Genomic DNA, 19383 nt, shown 5'->3' with positions numbered 1-19383 from the left:
GATAAACTAGATGGCTGATATTTAAAAGCTGATATTTTCCTTATAGTGAACGAAGCATTTAAAATCATTCCTCCAACTACACTTAAATTTGGGGTCACTAACAAAATCCAAGTATTGCATCATGTAAGCATTTGAAGGACTCTCTATGACTTCACTTTTGAGCGAGGGGAGCAGTCTTGGAATCCTATATTTTTCTCATCTTTGCCTTTGACTCTTTCTTCCACCTGTCCTCTACATGCTCAAGACAGGCCAGCGCTGAAGGGAGAGGCTTCCAAGGTGTACCCGAGAGGACAGAGTTTATGGACTCATTGTGTGAATACTGAGTCTGAAGATATTTCACAAGGTGGAGGTGGGCAGGGAGAAGAGTCACTTCCTTTTCTATTCTTTTGCCTTCCAGAGTCACAGCTCAAGTCCAACAACAAAGCTCTAGAGTTGATTAAGAAGATAAAGGCCCTTAAATGTGAAATACAGGTGACTCATTCAGCACTAAGTGAACAAGATGTAGAATTGTGAAATGCTTGCTTATGAAAATAAACTTTTTCTCCATCCAGAAATTTCTTTGGCTATCATTTCATAAACATAAATAAGGCTGAACTTCGGTCATGTCTGGAGTTTGACCTAATTGTACCTTCAGAACTATGTGCTGGCTAATTATTGACTTGAAATTTGAACCTACCAGAAGGGAAACAAAACATCAGACGGGGGGTGTACAGGGTGGAAACCAAAACCTCAAGCAAGCTTCTTTCAACCAGTGGTAAACGAAACCATTATTTCAAATATTTACCTTTAATTGAAATTAAGCCTTGGATGAGAGTTTAGTCCCCCAAATACATTGCTGGTCCCTCTGACAGTGGTTTTTGCATTAGACTGGGTGGATGCGTTGAATTAAAAAGTGAAAATTTTTACACTCACAGTAAATCATTCAGCTTATATAATAAGAATGAAAACTGCTGGTCACAAAGAAAAGTGTTTCTCTAAATATCAAGTCTTTCTCAAAGGATAAGTGCAAAGTGTATTCATTAAGACAGAACAATGAGGAGAACATAACCTCTGTCTTTTTGCTGAATTCAAGGATTCTGAATTTTATCTTTAAACTAATAAAAATCAGTAATACTCACTACATGGCCTAATTTTAATGGTCATTGTTTTGCTATTTAACCATAAGCAAGCCATATTTTTCCATCTGTATATGTGAACACAGGTATTTTACCTATATTTGAATTTTCTTTAGGTCATTTGGGTATAATGCCATTGATGCATCAGGGAAGTGCTCTGCATTACACAGGCCACTCCTGGGCCAAGATCCAGCACTGCACGTAGGACAAAAGCTGCTAACCCAGTGGCCCAGGTACCTGGTACTCTACTGCCCAGGTGGGTGGTCCATCAGCTGGCCCCAGTTCTTCTATCTACTACCATTGTTTTGATTTTGGCCCAAGGAGGGACACAGGTGATAAGATTGACGAAGGCATTCTTTAGTGCCCCCAGTCCCTTTCTTTTCCACTGAAGCAAAATTGCTTTTAAATCTTGGTTTTTGACAAAGCAATCTTTGTTAGGACTCCAACTACATTATCACAGAACAGACCACACCACATTTGTCTCTTCTGAGGAGCTTAAATCACTCTGTATGGTAGAGAACATTGCCTCCAAAATCCCTAAAGTTATTAAATAGAACTATGCTAATTACGTTACAGATAAACTGGATTGAGATTCATAGCTTTACTATAAGGAGAAATGGTCGTAAAAAACAGAATAAAAAGTGTAAAAGTGAGTAGAGAGTATTACCTCGGGACAGAGAAAAACTGAGTACAAACGTACTGAGGTCAGGAATAAGCCAAGGAAGGAAAAATATAAAATAGCACTTTGAAAAGTATGAAGAGTTAGGGAAATGCAGGATATTATAATATGCAAATTTTATATTCCCTACAGTTCAGGTTTCACAGGAGGCATACAAAGCGTTAAATATAAAAAAGAACGCAGCAAGGGATACGAAATGAAAAGATCATAGTACAGTCATGCGCCACATAATGATGTTTCAGTCAACGAGAGACCACATATACGACAGTGCTCCCATAAGATTAGTACCATATAGCCTCGGTGTATAGTAGGCTATACCATCTAGGTTTGCGTAAGTATACTCCATGATGTTCACACAATGACAAAATCGCTGAAGATTTCGCCACATTTCTCAGATCATATCCCTGTTGTTAAGCCACGCATGACTGTGTATAAAGGGCAACTGAGTTACCCTGGTTGGGAGGTGATTCCCCTGCAGTCCTGAATATGGGCCAGATACTACTAGGAACCGGCTCTGTGACCCCCACCTCCACGTCCCCCTTGGAGGAGTTAAGAGGTTTTAAGACAATATTTCAATATTGACTAAAGGGTTAAAAATGAGACTACCTGGGGCCAGCCCGGCGGCACAGTGGTTAAGTTCGCGCGTGCTCCACTTCAGCGGCCCAGGGTTTGCAGGTTTGGATCCCAGGCACGGACCCACACACCACTTATCAAGCCGTGCTGTGGCAGGCGTCCCACATATAAAGTAGAGGAACATGGGCATGGATGTTAGCCCAGGGCCAATCTTCCTCAGCAAAAAGAGAAGGATTGGCAACAAATGTCAGCTCAGGGCTAATCTTCCTCACCAAAAAAAAAAAAAAAACACAGAATACCTTACAGTTAGGAGGCACTCAAATACCTTTTGATGAATGATCTCCAGAGCATGCTGTGGTGTGGGCCGTTTCTTCATCTTCTCTAGATTAAGCAATCTCAAGAATAAGGAAACTTGTGGAATCTCTACTTTCTGGAGGTGATACAGGAAGCCAAGCCAATGGGAAAAGCTGAAACAATAATAGAATATTTATAATGAGATTATTATAATGTAGGCACAGCTTTAATATATTTGGATGGTTGATACAGTAACACAAAAGTATTTCAGCATAAAAGGAAATAAAAGGCTTCTGGGTCACTAGGGGGATTATTCTAGGGATAAATTTGCTTCAGCTCATTAATCCAGTAACAATGCTGGCACCATTCCTGCCATTTTGGCTCTATCAAGTGTATTTAACATGTGCATGTTCCATGTGTATACTGCTATCTCACCAACTGCTATCAATTCTGGAAGGTCGACAATGAGGAATTGACACTCCAAGAATACCGACAACTTTTAATTTCCAAATCTGATCGAAATTTGGAAATTCTTAATTCTCTTTCACACACTGCTCCCCTGCCATCCTTCCTGGCTGGCAGACAAGTCAAAAGAGGCTCCTACTGGTCCCACCAGCACTGGGAATACGGAGTTCAATGAGCTATGCGTTCAGGGGCCACAAAGGCAAATATAAGGCATATATACAGAGAACCAACACACACAACCACATGCCATTCTTCCACTGGCAGAGGACAGAGACTTCTTCATTATGCATCTCCCAGAGGCATTCAAGAAGCAGATCTATACAAGCTGGGAGGCAACGGCACACAACAAGGGGTCACGGTCACTGTTTTCTTTTGTATGTCTTCTAATCAGTGTCAGGCAAACTGTTACTTACAAGTTTCGTTCCTTGTGCTAGCTAACGAAGCATGATCTCTCAGCTCCAGAGCCACTCTTTTCAACTCGACTCTGTTGTGGGGCTTGGACTTCTTTCACACACACACACACACACACACACACACACACACACACACACACACATACTCAGAGACACACACCACACATACACATCACACATACATGCACACAGGCACTAGATACACTTAAACTGTCACTCAATAATATCAGAAAAACAAGGACAACTTTTTTTTAACTTGGAATTTTAATTATGTACATAAATAGCAACATGAGAACGAGGAGTTCTAAGGCTTGTACATGATCTCTAGGTGAAAGCATTTCAGATTAGTCCACTTGTGGTATGGCATCACCCAAGATAACAAAGAGGCCTAGTGTAGTTTTTCCCGGAGAAGAAAGCCAATTGACTACATTCAGTACTGACTTCTCTGCCATTTTTCTGTAGAAATACTGGTTTACTGTATGGAGTTTCCAATGTTTACCTATAACTGAAAGAAAAAGAAAAACATAAGTAAACTGTGCCAGAAAAAAATAAAAACAACTCTAAATTTTGGCATTTTGAAAAGTCTTTAGGTTTAAATAGAGAAACCATATCAAACATTATCATTATATGACCATGAGAATCATAATGAGACAGAGAAAACTGTAATTATTACCATTTTATAGAAGGGTAAACTGAAAACCAGAAAAGTTTTGTGTTTCATCAATACTACATTCCTATTTTCAACTGGCTGTGTATCTGAGCATAATTAAACAGATGGATGGATGAATACACAAAAAATAAATGCCTAAATGGCACAGCACACACCACATCTCTCCCCTTCTGCAAACCAAACAACTACATTTCCAACCATCTGCTGGAGGAGAGCGTGACTATATCATTGTCAGTCTGACATATACCTTTCCTCACATCATCCCCTCATTCTTTTCTGGAATGAAACACACGTCAATCCAAAAATACTTCAAAGACACACCAAAGACAAACTGACTCTTCTCCAGATTGTTTTTTTCCTAATATGTAATGACTCTACCTGGCAATTAGAGGTTTATAAATATTTTAAAGGCCAGTGACTACTCACTTGATCTTTTAATATAAAAACGAAAATTCTTAAATTAAACAAGTAAACCACCAGCTCACCTTTTCTGTCTCAGTTTATTAATCTGTTTTGGACTTCTCTAAGAAGTCAACAGATTTACTGCATTGTTAAAAACTACAAACTGAAAACAACCCATATTAATAAGGATTCCATAGATCATGGTAGTCCATACTAGGAAATTATTAAGCAGCTAGAGAAGGAATGAGACAGATCTTTAAGCATCGACAGGGAAAGATGTACACAATATATTAAGTGAAAAAAGGCAAGTTCATTCATTCATTCAACACAGGTAAACCTAGCACTGTCTATGAAGTATTCTTACCAAAAAAATTGAACTTAAATCTAACTAAGACTTCAGATCCAACTATCAGTTTATGGGAAAAGCAGAGACGAGAGGAACCAAGACATAAACAGAATGACACTAAATGTGGCACTCAGCCACAGCCAGAACATGGGAGATTCTAAAGGACAAATAAGCCTGGTTTTTCAACAAATAAATGGGAAGGGAAAAATGAGGGAGAAGGAAGTATTACAGTTTAAAAGGGACTTAAGAGACCTATCATTCAAATGCAATGGGCACATCTTGTTTGGATCCTGATTCAAACAAACCAACTCTAAAAAGTTATTCATGAGACAATCAGGGAAATCTGCACATTGTCTGGATATTAGATGATATGAAGGAATTAGTGTTAATTTCTTTAGGTGTGACAATAAAATCACAAGATGTGCCCTCATGGAGCTTTCAGTGTACTTGCAAAACAATATATGAAATATGATCTCATTCTTGTAAAAAAACCAAAAGCATGTATAGATGCATGTGTGTCGGGGGGGTGGGTGTACCCCTCCCCAGGCCACCCCTACATTTACACACAGAGAAAAAAGTCTGGAATGATATACCAAACTATTAACAGAAATTAACTCTGGGAAAGTAGTAGAGGACAAAACAAGCTTTAAAAATATTTATCTAAAAAAATTTCTTCACAACAAATATGCGTCACTTTTATAATTAAAAACTACATCTCCAATAGAGATCTAAAAAAAATAAAAGATGAACCTAAGGTTGTGTATACAGTAAGACGAACTCTGGCCCAGAATATTTTTGAAAAATCAAATGGATATTTATATAGTTTCCCTTTATTCCATGTCTCATTGTCCCTGTAGAGGAATATAACCATATTAAATGTAAAGTCTCTGGAAAACACATGTGGCTTCCTGGCTGCTCACCCTATAGACTCTCCTCCAATAGTACATCCATTGCACATCTGGCCCTACTCTCCAGAGATGCCAATTCTGGGTGGGGCCTAGGCCTCTGCCTTTTAACAAGCTTCCCAGGTAATTTGTTTGTATAATAAAATTTGAGAACTACTGACTTGGGGTTTCCACATGAAGGGCTGCAATGTGCAAGAGGATCTGGATTTGTTTTCTGTGACCCTTAAGGCAGGATCAGGACCATTGATTGTGTAGGAGTTACAAGGAAACATATTTTTGCTTAGTATAAGAAACAGCTTCCTAAAAATCAGAACTGCCCAAAGATGGCTGCCCTGTGGGGTGCATTTCCCATCAGCGGAGGTGAAAAGTGGGAACACACAGGGCTACAGGGGATTTATGTTTGAGGCTGGGGGTTGGGCCAGATGAACCCTCTCAAATTCTAAGACTTGCTGGGTCTCCAAAAATATGGAGACAGCTTGAGAAAGAAAATCCCAAACCCAGGGCTTTCATGAATTTTAAATAGCAGCGATGATTTACAATGAATGTACCAATGATTTTTTTAAAAAAATTTTATTATAGGGGCTGGCTCCATGGCGTAGCAGATAAGTGTATGCGCTCTGATGCTGACGGCCCGGGTTCGGATCCCGGGGGGCGCATCGAGGCACCGCTTGTCAGGCCATGCTGTGGCGGTGTCCCACATAAAGTGGAGGAAGATGGGCACAGATGTTAGCCCAGGGCCAGTCTTCCTCAGCAAAAAGAGGAGGATTGGCATGGATGTTAGCTCAGGGCTGATCTTCCTCACACACACAAAAAAAATTTTATTAAAAGAAAATTCACGTTCATTGCAGAAAAAATTTAAATATAGAAAGTTATACATAAGAAAAAATATAAAAATCATCCCAAATCCTACTATCCCAAGATATATACTTAAATTTTTTGTTTTATTTCCTGGTCAGTATCCTCTCCAAAACTCTATCATACTACCCTTTTTTTCCCATTTAACAATAATCGTGGGGCTGGCCCCGTGGCTTAGCGGTTAAGTGTGCGCGCTCCGCTGCTGGTGGCCCGGGTTTGGATCCCGGGCGCGCACCAACGCACCATGCTGAGGCTGTGTCCCACATACAGCAAATAGAAGGATGTGCAACTATGACATACAACTATCTACTGGGGCTTTGGGGGAAAAATAAATAAATAAAATTAAAAAAAACCCAATAATTGTGCACATGTTCCCAAGCAATTTAAATATTATTGAAAGATAATACCGTTCCTCTTTAAGGATATACCATAATTAAGCTATGTTCCTGTAGCTGAATATTTAGATTGTTTCCAAATTCAATATAATCTAATTACCAGGAAATCACAAGTGCTATTATACAATTTTTAATATACACACAAAATAATATTAATATAACTAGTGTTTTGTACTAAGCAGGTACTCAATGAGTAAATATTGAACAAATGAATGAAAATAAACGGTGAACTGCGTATAAGACCAGAAGAAATCACACTGATTTTCTTTTTTTTTTTTTTTTTTTAAAGATTTTATTTATTTATTTTTTCCCCCCAAAGCCCCAGTAGATAGCTGTGTGTCATAGCTGCACATCCTTCTAGTTGCTGTATGTGGGACACGGCCTCAGCATGGCCAGAGAAGCAGCGCGTCGGTGCGAGCCCGGGATCCAAACCCGGGTCGCCAGTAGTGGAGCGCGCTCACTTAACCACTAAGCCACGGGGCCGGCCCCACACTGATTTTCTGACTTCATCTGATATCATCCTAAATTTCTCTAGCCTCAGGTTACTCAATCTTTTTTTTTTTTTTTTTTTTGGTGAGGAAGATGAGCCCTGAGTTAACATCTGGGCCAATCCTCCTCTTTTTGCTGAGGAAGACTGGCCCTGAGCTAACATCTGTGCCCATCTTCCTCTACTTTATATGTGGGATGCCGCCACAGCATGGCTTGATAAGCAGTGCGTAGGTCCGCACCTGGGATCCAAACCTGTGAACCCCAGGCCTATGAAGCAGAGGTGTGAACTTAACCACTATGCCATCAGGCTGGCCTCAGGTTACTCAATCTTTAAAGAAAGAATAATTACATCTATGAATCCTCTATGACACTTATGATAATATCTCTATATAATCTTGAGCTTCTCTACAACGGTCATTCAACAAATGTTTATTGAATGACTATTAGATGAATACAAGTGTGCTTACTATAGTGAAGTGTTGTTTGAAAAAAAAAAACCTAAGGAATAATGGCATTTTTCAACTGTTTGAAATAGTTTTGTAGACAAATACCAAGTGTTGAGTTCTAGCTTACGTAAAAAACTCAGGTACTGCTCAGGAACAAACACAATTAAATAAGTCATGGCACTTAAGCCCAGAAATTAAAGATGGAATGAAATATCATCCACATAGAGTTGAAACTACAGTAATTAATTAAATTAAATTAATTAAAGACAAGTCATTTCAGCTGGTGTTAACAATGTTAAAAATAACCACAGAGTTTTCTTGTTCTTTACCTGATTAAAATGGGCAGAGCATGGAGTATTCTACTTATTTCCAGGGGAATTCTTCACATTTCCTGGCTTATAAAACAAAAAGTAAGAATATTAATGCAGTTTGAAAAGAAATAGTGGAACAACTCAAAGTGCTCATCTTTAGTATTTGGCTGAATACAAACATTAAATATTATTATAATGCAAAGTGACCCATTTCTCAGTAAACTGAAGGAATTACTAGGCTCCTTGAGGGCTCTGCTGTACAGAGTGATTTAGGCACAGAGGAGAGCAGGAAATAAGGCCCCATTAATCTTCACTACACAGATTTGGCCAAACAGTTGATCCTATAAAAAATCAAATCAATAGTGAAAAGATTTCATTACTACTTCATGCCACTGTCATTGTTAAGGAGGGTTTTACACCTACGAGAATGCTTTGTGTAGGTAACTCCACCCTGTGCATCATCTACCATAGGGGCCAAATCACAAAACATGCTTACTCTGAAAGAGGTTATAATCAAACCACACTCATTCTGCCTGGCTCCATCTGGAAACATATAATTAGGTCATGCCATCCATGAGAAGTGATGTAGGCAAGTTTCTAGTGGGAAAAGTTCACGTGCTAAAATGTTTAAGGCCTTACTTTCTTTCCTATATCTTTTTAAGACTTTAATTCTGAAAACACGTTAATAAGACCTGATGTACATCAAGGATCTGAGCTTTCATGAGATGGTGATCTGCAAAACGCTAGGCTGCAGTTGAGTGGGCAATGGGGCTGTGATTCTGTGGTCTAGGCTTGGTGCGGGTTCTCCTGGTAGCCTTCTCTCAGAGTTATCCATGGGTGAAGGAGGGGAAAGCGAGAAAGCAGAACACGTGACTAACCCTGTAATTTCAGAGCATGGTTTCTAGGCAACTTCAGGCTTACTGGAGTGGTTGAGAACTGGTCTCTAAGCACGGTGATCTCACATCCTGGCTTGTCTGAGATATGCTGGTTTATACCCATTGTCCCAGCATAAATACTAGTGCCTCCTTTCACTCTCAAAAATATCCTGGTTTGGATGATAAATCATATGGTCACCCTATCTACAGACCACATCCACTTGATGATGGAGTTCTGGGGAACAAGGCCATATATATTGCTTGGTGGATCATCAAACAACACTGCTCTGAACAGAGCTCTGCAGAGATCAGTGCCTGTGTGCCTTACTCTCTTCTTCCAGAGCCACTTTCACACACACATATACACACACATAAACACAGCTCCAGAGGGCTTCTTGCTGCTGCTCTTCCAACTCGCCAAGTTCTTTCCTGGGATGAGACCCTTGCAAAACGTATCTCTTGACCTAGACTGGTCAATCCCAATTTTTGCCTGGCTAAAGGCTATTCACCCTGTAGATCAAGGCTTTCCCCTGTCCCCTGTCTGCTGCCCTTCGGTTTAGATGAGAACCTTTTATTCACATTCATAGCACCCACGTGCTTTCTGATTTGTGTAATTCTTTCATTCATGTTTGAATCCTTCACTAATATATAAGCTTCAGGAGGGCACAATATCCCCAGGACCTTCTAGCACACAGTATTCAAACACTTGTTGAATAGAGAAATAGAATGGGGTAGAATCCAGAGATCTGATAAGCGTAAAAACAAAAAAGTTTGGGTATGTAATTAATGAAGAACAAGAAGAGATAAAAAGAGGCTTATGAAGGTAAGTGAGATAACCATGTCCAACAACTGGGTCTGTCATAAAAACCATGTGGTTCTCTACCTAGTTAAATATATTTTAGGTCTGAATTACCTTAACATAATGCTTGTCATGTACTTCTAGTGATATGCTTATATATTCTGCTATCTATACTCACCAGCATCTCAATATCAAAAATTTAGCATCTTATATGCTAAATTCATAAGTTTTTTTATCTTTTGGACATTAAGAAAATGAGCACATAAAAACATTCTTCTGGTTGAGGAAAACAACTCTGTTGCTAGGAAATTTTTCTTGTTTGGTTACATATTACTTATAGTATAACAAAACACGACAGTCAAATATCTCACTAAAGAAATATTGAGCCCATCCACCCTGTTACATATCAGATCTCTCTTGGCAGAGATCACCATGATCTCAGAAAAAACAACATTCTGACTTCAAAAGGCAGTTCGTGATTTAGCACATGCCAGAAATTAATTTTTTTTGCATTTTCAGACAAATAGTTTTATTTAAAATATTTTCTAACTCAACCATTCTCCTTATAATCTAATTTTAATACATATTCGTTTTTGTTAGTTTTTTTAGTAATTAATAAATTTTATTTAACCCAACATATCTAAGATACTATTATTTCAACATACAATTAATATAAAAATCAATCAATATAAAAATAATGACATAGTTTAGATTCTTTTTATTTGTAATCATGTCTTCTAAATTTGGCATGAGTTTATGCTTACAGCACACCTCAATTCAGATTAACTACATTTCAAGTACTCAATAGCTAGTGGTTGCCATATTGGACTGCACAGGGCTAGAGAAATAAGCTAAACAGCACTATAATGGTTAGTTTTATGTGTCAACTTGGCTAGGCTATAGTAGAAAATTTATTTTCTCACCATGTCCACAAACATGAATGATAATTTCTATTGGCAAAATTGAAACATTTGTTTTAATCAAAATATTTATGTCTAATAAGAATGCACTGCCATGTGAAGGGGGATTTCCAGGCAAACCTTTGAGGTATAGCAGTCCACTGAAACATCTGAGCCCCTCACCAGTGGAATTATTTTGATCGATTACTTAACTTCTTCAAAATGCAGTTTCCTCACTTGTAAAATGGAGCTAATAATAGAACCTGCCTAACAGACTCTTCGTGAGCAGAGTTTAGTGCCCAGGGCCAAGCTCACAGCAAGCACTCAATAAACATTACCTACCCATCCTATATGGTAGATCACTTAACTTTTTTTGTGTGTGTGAGGAAGATTAGCCCTGAGCTAACATCCATGCTAATGCTCCTCTTTTTGCTGAGGAAGACCGGCTCTGAGCTAACATCTATTGCCAATCCTCCTCCTTTTTCTCCCCAAAGCCCCAGTAGATAGTTGTATGTTGCACATCCTTCTAGTTGCTGTATGTGGGACGCGGCCTCAGCATGGCCGGAGGAGCGGTGCCTCGGTGCGCGCCCGGGATCCGAACCCCAGTTGCCAGTAGCGGAGCGCGTGCACTTACCCGCTAAGCCACGGGGCCGGCCCTCACTTAACTTTTTTGATGAGGAAATAAAAGGTAAGGATAAATGACCTGTTAAAGACACCAATGAAATACCAGTTCACTGGATGTGGTAAGCAGAATAACGGCCCCCTAAAGGTGCCTGCATCCTAATCCTGGAACCTGTGACTGTGTTATCTTACATGGCAAAGGAGAATTAAGGTGACATTGGAATTAAGATTGTTATTCAGCTGATCTTACAATAGGGAGATTATTTTGGATTATCTGAGTGAGCCCAATAGAATCACATGGGTTCCTACAGTCTAAGAGGGAGGCAGAAGATGGCGTCAGAGAAATGGAATATGAAAAGGACTTGACTTGCAGTGCCTGGCTTTGAAGATGGAGGAAGAAGGCTGTGAGCCAAGGAATGCTGCAGCCTCTAGAAGCTGGGAACAGCCCTCAGCTAACAGCCAGCAAAACAGACTTTGGTCCTACAATCGTAAGGAACTGAATTCTGTCAACAACCTGAATGAGCAGGGAACCGATTCTCCAGGAGCCTCCAGAAAGGAATGCTGCCCTGCTGACACTTTGATTTAGTAGCCGACTTCTGACCTACAGAGTCTAAGCTAATAAATCTGTATGACTTTCAGCCAGTAAATGTATGGCCGTTTGTTATGGTAGCAATAGGAAACTAAAACACTGACAGGAGGGCTCTTAACTACTGGTTATAAGCCTTATGGCTCCATTTTCCATCCGAAAATGTTATCTTCTCAGGCAGAAACGAAAATGTGCAGTGTCACATGACATCTATCATGACTATCACCTGCTGGGGTCTGTCCATTTTATGCGTTTCTCACACATATAAACTCATTTAATCCTCAAAACACCCCCATTTCCCAGGGCACTGGAGCAATTTCCCAAGGTTTCAAGGCTTACAAGGGGGTGGGGGAGAGTCTGGCACGCCCACCGTGGAGTCCACTCTCTTGGCCACCAGGCCATGCTGCATCCTGCCTGGTCCACCTTTTCTCATACCAGAAGTGTATGCCTCTCGAAAAAGGAGATGATCTTTTGTTTTTGGTTTTTTTTTCCAGGATTTCTAAGTTTTTATTTTGCTAAGTAACGATGCTTAAAAAAAAGAAAAATCATTGCCTAGTACCTTTATTTCTTAAAATTTTAAATAGCAAGAACTAGAAAGGGCACAAATTCAGAACAAATTTAGCTTTACCGAAAACCCACCACATTGTCCTTATTTTTATTTTATTATGGTAAGAACACTTAACATGAGATCTACCTTCCTGACAAATTTTTAAGTGTATGATATAGTAATGTTGACTATAGGAACGATGTTGCACAGCACATCTCTAGAACTTACTCATCTTGTCTAACTGGCACATTACACTCATTGAATAACAACTCCCCATTTCCCCCTCCCCCCAGCCCCTGGCAACCACCATTCTACTCTCTGCTTTGGTGAGTTTGACTATTTTAGATACTTCATATAAGTGGACTCATGCAGTATTTCTCCTTCTGTGACTGGCTTATTTCAAAGACGATCATTTTTAAATCAAATAACTTATGGCTAAACTTGAGTGTGTTTAGAAAGCTGAGGAATTTTGAATGGAGGAAGAGAAAGCAGGGCATATTTACTCAGGGTGGTGGCTGCTGCTTCCCTTTCATTTTCCTGCTGAGCCAGCAAGGGCCTGAACACAACTATTAAAAGCTCAGCTTCAGAAGTTCTGCTCAGTTTTCATGTTAGTAACAGGTTTATATTTCTTTATGTATTTTATTGCCCTTTAAAGAATTATTAAGATTTTCTTTTTAGTTATTGTTGGCCTTTAGCAGTCATTCTACAGTTCTTTGATAGTAACTTGCTACATTTTTTAAAAACCTAGTGAAAACTAAACATGACGTTTATTGAGACACATTGCTATGTTTGGCTAATTACAGGACAACTCCAAATGAGCCATCTGTGACTCTGGGGCCTGACACCCACAACTGGTCTCCATCTCTGATACTCAGACCTTGGGCTGGGACTATTCTGAAAGGGCTTCAGACTAGCAGTGGATAATCAATAAATAGTTTCATGCTTTTATTAAGGTCCTAGAGTCAAAAAGTGAAAACCATAATGGAAAAGATCAATAAATCTACTACATTAAGAACTTCTGATCATCAAAAGACACCAAAACTGAAAAGATAAGCCTCAAACTGGGAGAAGACACCTGCAAACATGCGACCAAAAATATTAGTATCTAGAAAAAAAATAAAGAACCCTTATAAATCATTAAGAAAGGGACAAATGATCCATACACAAAATGGCCAAAAGACATGAGTAGGCATTTCAAGAAGAAGAAACCAACAGACATGTGAAAAGATGCTCAACCTCATTAGTTATCAAGGAAATGTACATTAAAAAACAATGAGAAAAATCTTTAAAAAAAAAAAAAAAAAAGGGCCGGCCCTGTGGCTTGGTGGTTAAGTGCGCGCGCTGCTATGCTGGCGGCCCGGGTTCGGATCCCGGGTGCGCATCGAGGCACCACTTCTCCGTTCATCCTGAGGCCGAGTCCCACATACAGCAACTAGAAGGATGTGCAGCTACGACACACAACTATCCACTGGGGCTTTGGGGGGAAAAAATAAAATCTTTAAAAAAAAAAAAAAAAAAAAGAAAAAAAAAAAAACAATGAGAAATTCTGGGACCATTTTGACATGCCAGACAGTGAAGAAACTATCACAGACTACTTGGGTCATGTCAAAAGGACTCAGAGCCAACTTCTACTAGCCAAAATGGGATAATTTGAACTTTAATAAAGATAAGAATTACAAAGCATTCAAATCCAAATATGTTTAAATCTACAAATTCATAACGATATTTTAAAAATTGGTGACCTTCTGAGGATGAGAGAGAACCAATTCACTATTTTGAAAACCAGAAAAATAAGAGAAAAAAATCAAGCATTTATCCTGTCTTTCCTATAACTGGGTAACTAAATAGCAGATATGGGGAAATGGTTCTTTATTAAAGTATTCCAGCTAACATGTGAAAATGAAATGACAGAAGTAGAATATCACCATTTTCCAACCCCCAGTGAATCAATGGGTCTGGACATTGAGCATCAACAGCCACAAACACCAAAATAGCAAAGCAAAAATCCAGACTTATGAGCCTACAAAGACCTACAGCCTTGCCAATGAGATCAAACATGAACCCGACTAAGCAGCTTCTGGATCTAGCTACCAATCTGCAGGAAATGCAAAGAGAGGAACATGTTCAACCACACAGTAAGTGAGCAATCAGCAAAACTCAAACTGTTGGAAACGCAAGAGGTCCAACATGGCAGGTTCTTTTAACAGATACATTGTAAGGAAAATAAAAGCATGGAAGGGGAACCTGTGACTTAAAAGGCAAAAAAAAAAAAAAAAAAAAAAAGACTTAAAAGGCATATGAAGTCAGAAATAATAATGGGCAAGACTAGTGACAGGGATAAACACTTAGGTGATAAAGCCATAAAAAAAGCAAGGAAGTTATTACTATAAAAGTCAGGATGGCAGGCATTTTGGGACAGAGGGAGAGGACTGTGATTGGGCTAGGCTACATGGAGGGGCTTCTGGAGTTACTGGCAAAGTTCTAGTTTTTTGTCCTAGCTGATGGTTACAAGAGTGTTGCCTTATAATAATTCACTCAGCTACAAAAAAAAAATAAAATAAATTAAAAAGTTGTCAAAGGAAAGCACATTATTGGGGCAACTGGAGAAATCTAAATATGGACTGTATATTAGGTAATGTTTATGTAAATAATGAAATGTTAATATTCCTGAGCATGATAAGGGTCTTGTGATCATATTAGTGAATGTCCATGTTCTTTGGAAATACATGAAGAATTACATACGGGTAGAAAGTGCAATGATGTCTACAACTAACTCTCAAATGGTTCAGAAAAATAAAATACACGTGTGTGAGCACCCACGCGTGTGTAAAAAGATAGACAAGGCAAATGTAGCAAAATGTTAATTGGTGAATCTAAGTGAAGGGTATATTCATTGTACTATTCCTGCAACTGTTCTGTAGTTTTGAAATTTTTTCAAAATAAAAATTGGGGAATAAAGTAAAACCACATACACATATACACACACACACACTACAATGAAAGACTATTTTAAAGCCAAAAGACTGGCCAAAATGGAAACAACCACTTTGGAAAACTACTTGGCGTCCTCTAGTAAAACTGATACTGCAGACCCTATGAACCAGGAATCTCGGCCTAAAAAAACTCTTAATTAACCAAGACACATGTACAAAAATGCTCACAGCTTTGTGTGCAACAACAATATACTGAAAATCACCCAACTAGCCATCAACACAAGTATTTTCCCACAAAGAAATATTCTACAGCAGTGAAAATGACTTAAACTACAGCCATACATAGCCCATAAATATAATGTTAAGGGAACAAAACAATAAATATAGTAAGACTCCATCTAGATAAACTCTATATATTTATTTATATATATTTGATATATTTATACTATAAAGGCAAAAAACAGGCAAGCTCAACTACAATGGTCTAGAATACATATGTATGTGGTTAAACTACAAGAAAAGTTAGGGAATGAAAAACACAAAATTCTGGATAGTGGTTCTCTCTGGGTCTCAAGATGGAGGGGCCCATGGAGACCTTGGAAGGCATTGGTAATTTCCTATTTTTAAAGGTGAATGGTTGGTTGGTCCTTATATTGTTGGATTTTTTTTTGTGTGTGAGGAAGATCAGCCCTGAGCTAACATCCATGCTAATCCTCCTCTTTCTTTGCTGAGGAAGATCGGCTCTAAGCTAACATCTATTGCCAATCCTCCTCCTTTTTTTCCCCAAAGTCCCAGTAGATAGTTGTATGCCATAGTTGCACATCCTTCTAGTTGCTGTATGTTGGACACAGCCTCAGCATGGCCGGAGAAGCTGTGCGTCGGTGCGCGCCCGGGATCCGAACCTGGGCCGCCAGTAGCAGAGCGCATGCACTTAACCGCTAAGCCACGGGGCCGGCCCATATTGTTGGATTTTAAACTGTGTGTGTATAATCTGTTCTTTTATCTCAAAAAAACCCAAACCCTAGACCATACTATGATGACAATATTTCTGGACACATCTATCTTTGCTTCACAGTTCTGACAAAGAGTTCATTTTAGCTGAAGCAGATAACTTCCTCTTAACTGACCAATGACAATGACAGACTGAAAGATCACTTCATCCAAATTTTATTGGTAGAAGACTCAGTGCAAACATGTAGAATTAATTCCGAAAAGGGATGTAGCAGAGCAGAAAAATGCCCCAGGCTTATTTAGGGTCTTTGAGAGTAATACAGCTCCATAGGACATAATATAATTGAGAACTGAGCCATCATTCACACCACTTAAAATTTCAGGGCCCAGTTTTAAACACAAAGTCCACAAATTTCTTTGACTATTTACAACCAACCAAAACCATGTACATCTGTTACATCATTATCATACAAACAATCATGAACTAGATTGCACTTAATTGAGACTGGTAATTGAAGCTTGACTTGAAAACCAATTTCCAAACAAGCTAAGAAACAAACAAAAATCTCCTCCATGAAGTGGCCTCCAATTCCCTTTAAACAGACAGCTCTTGGGCTGCAAAAGATTCCTGTTCCAGGGCAGCTTAAATCTTTGTTCTCATTAACAAAACAAAAGCAAAAAAACCTGCTGAAACTCAAAAAATCCAACAAGAAGGGGGTAGGGGAATCAACAAAAAATGATGGCATTTCACTATCAAATAATTCCTGAAATCTAAGTATATCATATCTTGAATTAATAGGGCCTTCTGCTATTTTTCATTTAAAACTTGTGCTAAATGTTTATGTAGTCAACATCAATTTTATTACCTTCTATTGAGAACAGACAGCTGTCAGGAAAATTATGCCTTGAGAGTAAACAAATGGAAGAACACTAAGTTCTCAATGACTCTGAAGAGAGCAAGGACATAGAAGACTGGAGAAAGAAATGCAGACCAACCATGAGCTAGACATCTTTACTATCTCACTCCCTAAAGACTCGCATATAAATTTGAGCAGATTTAATATCTAATGTTCTCAAATTACCATAAAACGCTGGCCTGTTTAACTTGCATTCTAACCACAGCCCCGTTGCTTCTGTACTGGGCTGAATTCTCAGAGCAGAGAAAGCTATTTCCAAGTGAGAGGCTCCGGGGGACCCCCTTGGCTTTGGTGTGCAGGCGTCTGCCCAACACCACAGTGAGCACTCAGAGGCTCCCAGGGGACCCCCCATGGCTTTCGTGTGCATTGGTCTGCACTGACACCACAGTGAGCACTCAGAACTGAGGCTGAGTTTCACTTTCCACATTTCTTTCTAGAGCTGTGTATAGCTTTCCTGACATTCTATTTCCTTTCCCATATAAAATTCAGTGTGGACTTAAGGGATTTTTTAAAACAGGAAAGAAAGCTTCCAAAGAAAATGTCAGAGAAATGAAAATAAAACTATGAGTGTTTATTCTTTAAAAGGGATTGCCAAAGGGCACTTGATATTAATACAGAACTTCCTACTCAAGAGCTAGTTTAAGCAGGCTCGATAGAAACTAATTGCTTTAGAAACCACCAGTACAAAAATTAGTCGAGATTTCACTGAAAGATTATTTATGTAAATAATGAGGAGGGCTTATAATTTATTCTACAATGTTACTTCCAAATTATAGTTCAAAATTCTTGATTTTAATTTTGAGATATTTATATTTTTTAAGAGTATTTTGATTTGAGACGACAGGAGTCAAAACGAACTTCCTTCAATCTATGATGTAGAAGGTGTTAATATAAGAACCCTAATTCTTCCTTAGCAAGCTGTGCCTGTGAGTGCTTGGAGGAGACCTGATGCCTTGTTCTGTACTCATTCTTCCTTATCAGAGGAAAGAGAGAATGTTCCAGCAAACATGGGCAACATCCAGTCAGCTATGTGGCTATGAGAAGATATGAAAGATGACATCTCCTTACAATTACACAATCTCCTCTCTCTGTCGCTTGTCCACTAGTCAGCACAGAGAATGTGGCCTATAGCTGGTGGCTGCTCCCTAACATGCCATGGTTCACGTCTTTAACTGGGCCAAGAAGGCTAGGGGATGAACAGATGCAGTACTGATAAAGGAAAGAATGGAGCTTATGATAAGTGTACTAGCAAGAGGAGTCTTGGTTGTCTTTTGCCTGGGAGCATTGTATGTTCCCTTTGAATCCAGTTTTGATAAAACTTTCAGATTATATGCTATACTTTGAGCAAATTATAATACAGTGGAAATTATGGTCTAAGACTGCAGTGGAATGCATTTTATGGTCACCACATATTCAGCCCTCCTGATAACAACCAAATGCACAGAAGTTCTATTCCTCCTCCAGTAAAGGCCACCAGAGAATCTGAGCTAGAGGTGAAACAAAAAACAAACAGAAAAAGCAAGATCAAGCAACAGGGTTATCAACAATTTTATAAAACCCTAGAGAAACTACATATTTAAAGCAAAAGGAAAATAATGAAAAAGATTTTTCTTACCTTTTGAAAGTTCTCCTTCCACAAATCTTCTACGACTATGTATCCTCGTAAACCCCAGTCATATAATTTCTCCCCACTGACCTTGAAACAAAATATAAAAGATCCATTGCTATTCTATACATGACTGGTAAGGAGGAGAATTTTCCATTTTCCTTTTTCCTGTTTCCAAAAGAACTGAATTAAAGCATATGACAACTACTATAGCAGAACATACACATTAAAACCATAAAACGTAAGCAAATAAAAATATAGTAAGAATTATAAGAAGAAAAAATAGTTTGA

General features: G+C 38.8%; 1 protein-coding gene across 2 annotated transcripts in view; it reads right to left on the bottom strand.

Annotated features, from left to right (window-relative positions):
* Nucleotides 1–3782: 3782 nt before the first annotated feature.
* The window catches only part of APOO (apolipoprotein O), a 54417-nt gene continuing 38816 nt past the window's right edge, over nt 3783–19383 (bottom strand). For both annotated transcript variants that reach the window (XM_004435203.3, XM_087427253.1), the window contains 3 exons: nt 19102–19182; nt 8377–8442; nt 3783–4044 (listed from right to left, as the gene is read on the bottom strand). In XM_004435203.3, the coding sequence (XP_004435260.1) occupies nt 8407–8442; nt 19102–19182 (117 nt within the window). In that variant the 3' untranslated portion in view covers nt 3783–4044; nt 8377–8406. The remainder of the gene's footprint in view (nt 4045–8376; nt 8443–19101; nt 19183–19383) is intronic.

This window comes from Ceratotherium simum, chromosome X, assembly GCF_057802395.1.
Source record: "Ceratotherium simum simum isolate JZ-2026a chromosome X, ASM5780239v1, whole genome shotgun sequence".
Taxonomy (NCBI): Eukaryota; Metazoa; Chordata; class Mammalia; order Perissodactyla; family Rhinocerotidae; genus Ceratotherium; species Ceratotherium simum.
The sequence above is the reverse complement of the archived record's forward strand: the minus strand, read 5'-3'. Positions and strand labels throughout refer to the sequence as shown.